Source organism: Bos indicus, chromosome 18 (genome assembly GCF_029378745.1).
Source record: "Bos indicus isolate NIAB-ARS_2022 breed Sahiwal x Tharparkar chromosome 18, NIAB-ARS_B.indTharparkar_mat_pri_1.0, whole genome shotgun sequence".
In the NCBI taxonomy this organism is placed as follows: domain Eukaryota; kingdom Metazoa; phylum Chordata; class Mammalia; order Artiodactyla; family Bovidae; genus Bos; species Bos indicus.
In genome coordinates this window covers 1,964,072-1,976,470 of record NC_091777.1, presented here as the reverse complement: position 1 = coordinate 1,976,470, position 12,399 = coordinate 1,964,072, and the positions used below count along the sequence as shown (strand labels likewise).

At 49.1% G+C, this 12,399-nt stretch overlaps 1 protein-coding gene and 1 long non-coding RNA gene across 4 annotated transcripts in view; one reads left to right on the top strand and one right to left on the bottom strand.

Moving 5' to 3' along the window:
• LOC139177021 (uncharacterized) overlaps nucleotides 1–12,399 on the top strand; it is a 269,207-nt gene that overhangs the window by 65,041 nt on the left and 191,767 nt on the right. The gene's annotated exons all lie outside the window — the stretch shown is intronic.
• VSTM2B (V-set and transmembrane domain containing 2B) overlaps nucleotides 9,630–12,399 on the bottom strand; it is a 30,103-nt gene continuing 27,333 nt past the window's right edge. For both annotated transcript variants that reach the window (XM_070770284.1, XM_070770283.1), the window contains one exon: nucleotides 9,630–10,332. In XM_070770284.1, coding sequence (XP_070626385.1) covers nucleotides 10,244–10,332 — 89 coding nt within the window. In that variant the 3' untranslated portion in view covers nucleotides 9,630–10,243. The remainder of the gene's footprint in view (nucleotides 10,333–12,399) is intronic.

Here is a 12,399-nt window from a genome sequence, read left to right as displayed (position 1 = left end):
CAAGAAGTCATCTTCCTTTCTGTCTTTGCTGCTTAGCAAAGAGGTTTCTGTTGTTGGGGGTGGGGAGGGTGGGCCCTTCCTCAGTGAGACTGAAGAGGGATGAGTGTGTCCTCCTTGGTTATGAAAAGTACAGACTGTACACTCACACCAGACCACCTGTACCCCGACCTGCATTTTAGCAGGAGTCTCCAGTGGCTCATGGCACATGTATAATGGATTCATTGCAATATCTTACCAGATCACAGGGACACCCTGTTCCCTCGCCAGCAGGATGGAGTGGGGCTTGCAGCCCTGTTGGATGCCTTGACCCCAGCTCCATGTCGTGTTTGTTAGGATTAAGGCTGGTTATCTGACCTGGGACTGGCCAATCAGAGCCCTTCTCTTGGTTTGGAATAGGACTCGTGTGTGTGTGTGTGTGTGTGTGTGTGTGTGTGTGTGTGTGCGTGCCCGCGTGCTGGGGCGGGCATACACCTTCTCCTTGGGCAACTGATATATAACAGGTCTACTTGGGATGGATCACCATTCACCAGCTGCAGGGCCCTGAGTAAAGGGAGCCAGTTGGTAGACAGAAGACAGAAGTAAATGTGTTTGACAGTGCGTCGCTTGCCCGTACACCGTGAAGCAAGCAGAATGCCTTCCAGAATGATCTGCCTGAGGACCGTGAAGCAGGGGCATTCGCCCATGGGATCCCAAGGCACCGCCCATCCTCAGTGTGCTTCTGCTGTGTCTGCTCTTGATGGAACGGGCTCCACAGCTTAGAGGAAACCCCTGGTAGAAAATCAGAGAACACAGGCTACACCTTGAGGAGGGCCCTCAGTCCTTGTCTGGAAGCATCCACCGTAGCACTGTGAAGTCAGAGAGGGCTGAAAGTTCTGTGCGGCCCAGAAAGTACCTCCACGGTCAGGACACACCGACAGTCACACCTCCGCCCCTCACAACCCCTGTGCCTAAATAACTCAGAAGCAGGAACTCGTGTCCGACTCTGCGACCCCCTGGACTGCAGCACGCCAGGTTTCCCTGTCTGTCACCATTTCCTGGAGTTTGCTCAAGCTCATGTCCATCGAGTCGGGATTATGCCATCCAACCATCTCATCCTGTCACCCCCTTTTCCTCCTGCCCTCAATCCTTCCCAGCATCAGGGTCTTTTCCATTGAGTCGGCTCTTCACATCAGGTGGCCAAAGTATTGGAGCTTCTGCATCACAGCATCAGTCCTTCCAATGAATATTGAAGGTTGATTTCCTTTGGGGTTGACTGGTTTGATCTCCTTGCTGTCCAAAGGACAGTTTGTCTCTTTGCTGTCTCCTTGCTCTCAAGAGTCTTCTCCAACACCATGGTTCAAAAGCGTCAATCTTTGGTGCTCAGTCTTCTTTATGGTCCAACTCTCACATCCATACATGACTTTAACTGTATAGCTTTAACTGTATAAACCTTTGTTGGCAAAGTGACGTCTCTGCTTTGAAATATGCTATGTAGGTTTATCATAGTTTTTCTTCCAAGGAGCAAGCATCTTTTAATTTCATGGCTGCAGTCACCATCCCCAGTGATTTTGGAGCCCAAGAAAATAAAATCTGTCACTGTTTCCACTTTTCCCTCATCTATTTGCCATAAAGTGATGGGACCAGATGCCATGATCTTAGTTTTTTGAATGTTGAGTTTTAAGCCAGCTTTTTCACTCTTCTCTTTCACCCTCATCCAGAGGCTCTTTAGTTCTTCACTTTCTGCCTTTAGAGTGATATCATCTGCATATCTGAGGTTGTTGATGTTTCTCCCAGCAATCTTGATTCCAACTTGTGCTTCATCCAGCCCAGCATTTCACATGATGTACTCTGCATATAAGTTAAATAAGCAGGGTGACAATATACAGCCTTGTCATGGTTCTTTCCCAATTTTGAACGAGTCCATTGTTCCATGTCCAGTTCTAACTGAACGGAATGTAGTAGATGCTCCAAATTGGCATGGCTGAAGTTATCACTTCAAGTGGCATTTCCAAATAATCTTTCAGTGAAACTTCCCTTTTAATCTTTACCAACAGTATAAATGGGGAAATTGAGAATTTATTTATAGTAATAAACAAGGACAGAAACCTCTGAACTTTCTCCCTGGTTTTATGGACTTCTGTGATTTCTATTTTGTAGAAAATGAGCATGGTAGCATGCCGAACACCATGCAGCTCTTTAATAAATAAAAATCAATTGATGAAATATTTCCTGCCTGATAAATTATTTTCTTAGTCCCTGTCTCATGAAATGTAGGAGGGAAATGGCAAATTTTTCATTTATTTGATGATTTTAGTTTTCTACACAGTCAACAGATGCATCCTTTGGACTTGGAGCTGCCTATTCATCTGCGGAATCTCCACGTGCCTCGTGTTTCTGTTGTCCCAGGAGGGTCTCCGTGGCCCGCTCTGGCAAGGCTGAGAGCAGAAGAGCTGAAGTTTCTTCAGTCTTGTTGGACTGGAGTTTTCCCTGTTATTTTGATTTGTGACGTGGTTGACTTCCCCCACACCTGTCTCTGTCGTAACAGGTGCCCTCTGATTCACACAGTGCAGCTCTGTCTCCCAGGCGCCGCTCAGAGCAGGCCCCTCCCTGTGGCTGACTCAACTCTGTGCACGCTGCCTGCCGCAGCCCGTCGAGAGCTGGCTCCCGAGTGGACTCCGAGACTCCCACAGGGCTGCCTTTTGCTCAGACAGCCTGAGACTCACTGGTTATTGTTTCTGTATCTCAGCATACCTTGAAAAGAGATGTAGTAAGGCCTCTTCTTCTGTGACGGCTGTTCATGAAAAAGCTCTGAAAAGTGAGCGCTAGTCGCTTAGTCATGTCTAACTCTTTGTGACCCCACAGACTGTAGCCCGCCAGGCTCCTCTGTCCATGGGATTTCCCAGGCAAGAATATGGGAATGGGTTGCCATTTCCTTCTCCAGGGGATCTTCCCAACCCAGGGATTGGACTCAAGTCTCCTGCATTGGCAGGTGATGCCTTTACCACTGAGCGAGCAGGGAAGCCCCACTGGGAAGTTCCACCTTTATAATTGAATCTTCCTTTGTATATGTGTGTTTGTGTGAGGGAAATTGTCTTTTCTTTAATTAAAAATATTTTAGTAAGTGTTCATCACAGAAAAATTGAACCTCACAGTCAGACGTAAACACCATCCCAGCCACCACTGGAGACATAAGCTTTTAACACCTTGGTGTATAACCTTCTAAACTTTATTTCTGCATGTCTGCTTCACTGTCTGTATAATGAAGCTGGAATTCAAATCCCCTGTTAAAGGTACTGTAGGAGCCTGCTACTTAAAGGAATTCTAAAGTGATTCCTTTGGGGATGTGAATCATTCTTCTGGGATTTATTTGTGCTACTGGGTCAGGCCAAATTTGGAAGTCATAAACTGTTTATGGTTGGGGGTCTGGGTGTCTGACAGTTTTTGAAAATTTCTGTCTTTACCTCTGCCTCCATATCCATCCATCCATCCATCATCCATTTGCTTATATTTCCTAACCGAGTGTTGAGAGATTAACGTAAAGAGACAGGCAGGGAAGCCAGGGCTGACTTGATTGAGTGCCCTCTGCAGGGAGCCTCACACACTCAGTGCCACATATTTATGGCATGCCCCAAGGACTGGATTACATGGCAAAAGATTAACATCCCTGCTGCACAAATTAAAAATGTTCTATTATTTGCAGCATGGAGCGGACTAGCTGAAGATGAGCATCTTCTCTTTGAACAATGTAATTGAATGTCTCTCAGCCTGAACCCCTTGCTGTATTGATTTGAATTAATAATTTGTACATTTGTAATCTCCTGGCCTCCCCAGTGCAGGAGTGCCCCACACATCACAACACTGTGGCTGCCTCCTCCCCAGCCATCAGCTCTAGTCTGGAAGCCTTGACGGTTCTACGGACAATTAATCAGTCAAATGGAATCAGTCTTTTCTGATAAAGGAGAGCCGTCCATGTAAAACTGACATTCCGTTTTATGGGAATTAACATTCTGAAAAGTGACTGTGATCTGCCTTAGTTTAAAAAACCAATTCCTTAGGGCCAGTTTGGAGAAGGTATGGAAGTGGTGATGGTGGGATCATATTTTTACCATGGAAGTGCTTGGGGCTGGGTCAGTGGAGGGAGCTGGAATAATAATACCAAGCCTTTTGGTGTTTAAGGGGCAGGAATCTGTTTGCTGCTGCAAAGCGTATTAGTCAGCTATGTGAAGTATGTTGGTAGACTTTGTTGTAGACACACAGCAGACCTTTCAAAGAAAAATGGAAAATTTTGTATACTATAATTTACTAAAAAAAAAAAAAAAGGCACAGAAAAAAATAGCATTTGCACAGAAAAAGAAACTCAGGGTATCTGCAATCCAATTTAACTCCTTTGATGTGTACTTAAATAAACAACTGGATACATGTTATTTGAAAACGTAAATTACTTACTTTGGGAATGGGTTTCTGGTGAACCCTGAATCTCGTCTTGCTCCAGTCTCTTTGAGGAGCGTTCTGGATGACTGCTTTCTGGCCCTGTAAGAGACCACAGCTGTCAGAGGCTGCTGACGGGAGAGGAGGGTTGGAGACCCAGGACCTCCCGGTGCACGCTCATGTGCCTGCAGGCGCTCGCAGACTGCGTATCTGCACGCTGCAAGCTGGGTGAGGCGACAGGGAGTGGTAGAGCTTGTAGGGAAGTGGGGAGACTGTTCTTTTGTAGGGGACAGCAACTGCTTGGCACCTACATTCACTGCGTGGGAATGTGGGCCACATACTACGTTTTTTTTCAGGGGAAGACAGAAATTTGAGTTTTACACGAGAGTTCCCAATGTTGTGAAGTAATAATAAAAATCCTTGTTCAGGCCAAACAAACATCCTTGTGTGGCCCACAGACTGCCAGTTTGCAACCTCTGGGTGGGAGACTGAATTGAGACATGCATTGTCTTGGGGCTGTGGAAAGAGAAAGTTATTTTGCTTTTGGTTTTAATATAAATCCCTGATAGTTTAGAGTCTTTTTTGCGTCTTTTGTTTTTAATTTCATCTGCACAGAATTGATTAATCATTGTCCTTATTATGATAGGCTCTTATCATTGATTTGTGTATGGCTTCATTCATTCATTCATTCAAAATAATACCAACCCTACCACTCAATTCAAAAACTGGTTGTGGTAATTACCTACATCCACCTGTGGGTGCTTCTCTCCCCTACCCCCCTTTCCTGCCTCCTTCTGCCAAGGAATCCATATTCATCACTCCCTTACTTTCCTTCTTAGTTAATTTTATCTCATCTTGTGTGTTTTTAAAAGAGTCCATCCATCCATCCATCTATTGGTTTTCGTTGGATTTTAACTTCATAAAAAGAGTATTATAGCAATACTATATGTAGTTCTGGGGGACTTACTTTTTTCAACTAACAGATGCTGAGATGTAGTTCATTCACTTTGTCTCATGTGTAATGTGCCATCAGCATGTTCTACAGCAGATTCAGCCGTTGTCTTGACTATGGGGACTTGCCTGTTGCCAGGTTACGTGAGTGGTACTGCTGTGTACCTGTGTTTATATCACCCCTGGGGATATGAAGTGGAACTCCTGGGTCAAAAGGTATGTATGTGAATGTTTGATTTTAAAATTAGTGCCAAGTGTTTTCCAGTGACGTTACACCAGTTCACCCTCCTGCAGTTAGGTGGCTCAGTGGTACAGGAATCCACCTGCAGCGCAGGAGATGTGTGTTCCTCCCTGGGTCGGGAAGATTCCCTGGAGAAAGAAATGACCATTCACTCCAGTAGTCTTGCCTGGGAAATCCCATGGACAGAGGAGCCTGGTGGGCTACAGTCTGTGGGGTCGCTAAGACTTGGACACGACTGACGCAGCTGAGCTTGCACACACGCACTTGAGTGGGTATAATCGTTGTGGCTTTGATTTATAGTACTCTTATCGCTTTGAGGCTGAATACCTTATGTATTTTCTGGACATATTTTCTCTTCCATGATATGGTGGTTCATGTCTCTTGTCTAATTTCCCATTGTATTATTTGTGGTTTTCCTACTGATTTCCAGGAGTTGTTTATACATACTTGATTCTAATCCTTTGTTAGTTGTATTTTATGGATTCTTTCCACTGTCTTTATGGTGTCTTTTGATAAATGATCTTAATTATAATCCAGTCAAAATCATCCATCTTTTCTTTTATAGTGACCACTTTTGGTGTCTTATTTAAGAAGTCCTCCCTGATTTCAAAATCTAAAAGATATCTATATTTTCTAAGAGTATTACTTATCACTTATTATTATCACTTATCACTTACTGAATCACTTATTATATAGTAAAAATTATTACTTATCACTTCCCCCTTAAAAAAATCAGATGCAGGGAGCAAATCTGATTTTTGTTGTATTTTTCTTAGTTGCTGGTAGATTAGACGTGACGTGAAGTCATGTTTTTTGACTTGAAATGTATTTTTAGTGCTACATGGGTCTTTGTCATTTAAAAGGGGTCACTGCCAACGTTGTTTCCAGACTTTAGCTCATGTGGTGTCTGCAGCCACAAAATAGGGCGAGTCCTTCCATGCATCGTAGGGTTCCTGGGGTCCCAAGGAGGAGGTAAGGTCTCCTCCGGGCTGAGGAGGGCAGGGGCTCTTCGGGCCGGCAGCGTCACTGTGCAGGTCAGTTGAATTGGCGCCCAGTCCCTCTGCGTCCTTTCCCGCCCCCACCTGGGAGGAGAGTTAGAGGGCAGACTGCTAAGCAGACACGCACACAGGGGCAGAGGCACCGGGCCACCTGCCACTCGTTATCCGGGGAATGAAGGGGTTGCGCCCTCTGAACCCTGACAGGATGGCTGCTGATGTCTGATGGAGAGAGGGGCCTCTATGGGAAAGCAAGGCAAAACTGGGTAAAAACGGGTGCCCCTGCCCTGTGGGAGAAGCCCCTTGGCTGCAAGCACAGCTCACAGATGGCTCATCTGGTATACCACCGAGGCCGGTCTAGGATCAATCAGACCGAGCGCTCCTTCTGACTCAGAGCGGTAACTGAGACTGTGCGGTGGAGATGGAGACAAAACTGGGAGTGCACTGGCCCCGGTCACATCCACTCCCGTCAGACACGGGGGTTCCTGTCCTTCCCCCAGGCTGTGCCCCGAGGTGCTGCCTGAGGGCCCAGGTGGACCAGCAGCGTGAGGTGCCAGCCCCTTATCACAGCTGGGGTGCAGGGGCGGCTCCCCACATACCTGGCCCCCCCGCCCTGCACTCTCCCCCTCTCGCTCCACCTCTGGCTAAGGTGCAGGTTGCCCACCGTCATCTCCCTCCTCTTCCCCCCTGGCTCTGTGCCCTCATTTTGGTGCTGGTCGCCATGCTGACCGTCCCTTCCCCAGTCCCTCCAAGCAGAGCGGGTAGTTGTCACAGGCTGGGGCCAGAGCTCCTGAATCACCCACAGTGTGTTCTCCCCAAATTGAAATAAGTTGTCTTGTCCTTGGACCCGTCTGCCCGGGCTGGGACCAAAACCAAAGGGAAAGGTGGTTTGGGTTGAGTCCAGTCCCACGTTTTCTCTTTTTGGTGGGTGCTTAGCCCTCCCGGTTTGTATGCATCCCATAATATTCAATGCAAACGACTCATTCTTGGTCCTTGTCTAGGAGGGTGGCATAAAGGACGCCAGAGAGCGTGTACCCAGATCCCATCAGCCTGCTCGGTGGGTCTGCAGGGGCTGGCTTCCCTTTCTCCTGTGAGTCCAGAGCGCTGACCAGCAGGGACGCTGGCCCTTGGGGGTCCCGGGGTCAGAGGGGTTTGCTGCCGCCACCTACGGACCCTGGTTCCTCCATTCTTCCATTGGCCTCTCTTGGTGGGAGGCAGTGGAGCTCCCACTTCAGGGAAATTGCTAAGGTTCATCCGTGACTTCCTTCCCAGGAGACCGTGATCTCCAGGGAGAGACTTGAGGGCTTATTCCTCTGGGTGCAAGGTGCTGCCTCAGTGCTGAAAAGGGGCAGCCCATGGGAACAGTTCGCCAAACACACCTGCCTCCTCTTCCCCACACGCACCCCACACGCAGGGCCCGTCGCTTCCGGGCAGGGACCTGGCTGACTGCACGTGTGCAGAGGGGTCTGGTTTTGGCGATGGAAGATGGCTCCCTGGCTCCTGGCCCCTGGAGTGATCTGGCACAACATCAGCCCGTCACTGTCCCATTGTTTCCATTCAGCCCACCATCCAGGAAGTCCCTTTTTCTTTTCAAGCACAGACGCCTGTATTTAACATGACAGCCCAGTGCAGTATTGAGTTAACTATAAACAGAGATGATCCTTCTGGACAGAATCACTGTCCACCAGACAAAATGATTAAACGTACAACTTGATTGGTGCTGGTCAACGTAAATGAAATGTGAAACAGCTTTATGTAGCCACTAAAAACAGCTGGCTCAAGGTCGTCTTCTCACAGGTATCCCAGTCTGTCAGCTCCACACTGGGGCTCTCTGCACACGTGGGACTGTCCAAAAAACTTTTACTTTCTCTTTCCTCTCAAATAAATATGGCAGTACCTTGCTGAATTTGTAGGGATAGGCTGGATTATGCTGCAATAACTAACAACTCCAAAGCTCAGTGGCCTGAAACTATAAAGGCCAATCCCTCATCGTGCTGCATTTCCAAAGCTGGCCTGCAGAGGGGGCTCTGCCCATCGTAGAAAGTTGGGACTTAGGCTGGCAGAGTGTTTATCACCTTGAAAGTCGCAGTTGTCCTAGGGGGAAAGGAATGCTTCTTGCATTAGTGATCCAGTGTCTGGGACTGGAAATCATAAATGCCTCTGTTCTCAACTCAGTGGCCAGAGCAGGTAAGACGGCCCCAACTGCCACAGGGTGCCAGCCAGTGAAGAAGTAATAATGTCTGGTGAGCAACATCAGTGACAAGCACATTTGTTTAAAAACTGGCTAGATTTTAAACGAATCCATGGGATCTGGCAATTTAGTGCGATCTTGTCATGGAATGAAGAGTAACACCCCCCAGGGCCTATTTCTTTGAGACGTGTAACCTCCTTCCCTTGTGGCTCAGCTGGTAAAGAATCGACCTGCAATATGGGAGACCTGGGTCTGATCCCTGGGTTGGGAAGATCCCCTGCAGAAGGGAAAGGCTACCCACTCCAGGATTCTGTCCTGGAGAATTCCACGGACTGTATAGTCCATGGGGTCGCAAAGAGCTGGACACAACTGAGCGACGTTCATGTTCAACCTGCCCTGAACACACACATTTCAGAGGCTCAGCACAATCTCTGGATGCATGAACAAAGAGTGTGGAATGCCGCACTCTCTCCCCAAATTCTCTCCTCAAACTAGCAGTGACTCCAGCCACAGTAATCACGTCTGGACGCATAATCTCTAACTGGGCAAATGCATTGACAGGTAGTTAAGCCGGAAGGGAAAGAATGGCTCTTGATTTATATCACAGCTCTTTCCAATAATTCCTTTCCTTGAGGACCAGGACTGGGGGCGCAGTCCGCAAAGTTCCCTGTCCCTGGCGGAGGCTGGGCAAGCACTCTGTTCTGCCCAGTGTGGCCTTGGCCGGGAGCCCTGGGCTGCAGCCAGCCACCAGTGCAGCTGGCAGCAGAGACCAGGAGGGCACAGCACTCGGCATTTGGGCTGCTCGGGGCACCACGGCTTAAATTCATACATGTCTGTAGAAAGGTTATTTCAAAGTTGTTTTTTATTCAACTGTTATTCAGCAATATACAGTACAGTTTATAAACGAGTGTCTGACCTTGTTTCCAATCTTTATTTAAAAATAAATATTATTGACAGTGAATTTTAATTATGATAAGATGTATCTTTTTTAATCAAAATGTCTCAAAAGAAATAATTTAATAAAAAAGAAAACCCCCCAAAGAAAAAAGTAAATTAAAAAATTTCCTAAACACAATAATCTACTAAAAATATTTTGCTTTGTCAAAAAGGCTTTGACCTGACATTTTTACATAGTATCCTAAAGATAACTGCTCAACAGTTCGTGCAAAATGAAGACTGGGAAGAAAAGTTTGAAAAGAAAAATACATTAAAATAGAGAAATCATTGATCCCATCCATGCATACTGCACGGTCCAAACTCCATCTTATTTGGAAACTAGATGCATTATTTTAGGTTGTCTACATTTGTGTAACTTCCCCCAAAAATATGGTTTATTTGCTTTCCACATGGACTTGGTCATGCGTCTCTGAGTCTGTCTGTGTCCATCTGGTGATGCGGTCCTCACCCAGGGACTGGGCAGCCGTGCAGGCCGCTTGGGAGCACAGGCCGGTGAGTCTGTCAGGGCCCCACCAGCAGGTGCAGGAACTCATGTAGGGCCAACAGGAACAGGGACAGGAGCGGGTCTGTGGTGTAGTTTGGGCCGGTGCCTGCAGGGGACGAGAGAATGGGCAGGGTTATCTCCTGGGAGCAGGTGGGGTGAGGGGGTGGGGGGTGGATGAGACCCCCCCCTGGAGGGCTGTCGCTCTGAGTGCCCAGCTGGTACCCAGCCAGACACGGCTGCTCTGCGGTGGCTTCCTCTTTACCAACTGCACAGGAGCCCATTCGTGGTCCAGACACGGGGCCCCCCTGCCTGAAGGGTGTGTGCTAGACAGCACATCCCGAGTCCAGGCATTATTTTAGTTGAATAAAAAGACTGTGCTCCCTCTCCACTCCTGCCGCCAGGACTACACTGCAAAGTGCCCTTGGTGCTTAAGGCCCAGCTGCCCGCTCCTCCAGAGAGACTCCCTGATCGCACACAACTCCATCCCCCCCAGCTCCTGCCTGAACCGCACAGTTCTGCATTCACAGACACCCTGCCTGAGGCATCCTGAATGTGTGAGTCTTCTTTCCACAAACCGTCAGTCCAGCCCCTGGGGTCAAAGTGGGGCACTCAGCAATCACTGTTTGGTGGAGGTCAGAGGGCTAGGGCCCCCCAGGAGTGACCCTTGCACTATCCTGATGGGAGGTCACCCCCATCTGTGTCTTCCATGTGAGCTCTAACCCAAGCCTCTGGCCCACTACTGGGACCGTGACATACTGCCTTCACCCTCCTCACCTGGGCTGCCTGCCCGGCTCCCCATCTGTCAGTCATCAGCTCTTCATCTGTTTGGGAGGCCTCCTGTGCAACTCGGCAAAAGCCCACCCACGAACCCCAGGCTTCTCACCAGGGGGTGGGATGCTCCCTCCAGGTTATATTAAGAGGAGCCAATGTAGAGGCACCATGGATGCCCCAGGTCCTGCCCGAACCATGTGGACGTCACTATCAACTTGCAAAGAATCGGGCTGCGTCCATGGAGCAGTTTCCAGCCACACCCTGCCTATCTGCACCTTATGGAAACCTCTCCTCCCTTCGCCCCGCCTAGCCACCTGGGCTGGAGCCCTGTACCCTGATGGGAGGTGCAGGAGGCCCTTCCTGGCCCGCGGACATGCACAGAGGCCGCGGCCCCTCCACCCGGCTGCTTGCAGGAGCTGCCGCCAGCCTGGCTGGGTTTGTGGCTTCCCTGACAAGCCCGGGCTTCAGCCCCTGACTTCTTCCCCACTCCAGGGGGAAGAGCTTTTTGTCTTTCTTGTCCAAGGTGTTTCCCTCATTCTTGTGACCTGGGCCCCAGTCTCCCCTCTGTACGAGGAGGGGCTTGGATAAATGATCCAGGGCCATTCTGGCTTGAGATGCCAGGATTCCATCTGTTCATTTTAGGAAACGAGGGCTGTGTTGGGAGATCTGAAAGAAAAGAGGGCAGGGGCCATCTGCTGTGCCCGTCCTATCCAAGGTCAGCGTTTCTGAACCCAGCCCTGAGCCTCCACCGAGAAGCACAAGGACAGGAGGGCCCTAACGGGCGACCTTCCCTTGCAGTACTGTTTTCACGTCATCACCACTCCCAGCCCTCCTCTGCAGCTTCACCCAAGTTGACAAACCCTCTTGCCCCCTGTCATAGGGAGGACCACGGTGCGGTCACTTAAAGGCTTGGGTCTTACTTTGCTGCTCCTCATGGCCGTGTGTCTCTGGGAAGGACAAGGGTGGATGTGGTAACAGACCAGCTGATGGAAGCCCAGATGCCTGGGTGTACTCACTGAGGCTCGGAGGTGTGGAAATAGGGGTGACCAGCAGGGCACTGGCTCCTGGGCCCACGGGGCTCATGTGGCCAGCCCAGCCCCACTGGCCTCCCCATCTCCTGGTGCAGATCTTTCTGCTCCTGCAAACCCTGACACTCAGGCCCGTGCAGGCAAGACAGAAACAAGTGTGCGAGGCACTTAAAAGCAGATGTGAGTGTGCAGAAGGACACATCCAGATCCTCAAGGCACGCTGGGCCAGGAGGCACAGCAAATGCAAGCCAGGCGGGGTGAACACTGCAGAACTGTGGGCACAGGAGACTGGAGAAGAAATGTTAATTTGCCTCCGAATACTGTCGACTTTGTCTTTTCCACTATTGCAGTCTCACCTTCTCATGTTTAAAAGT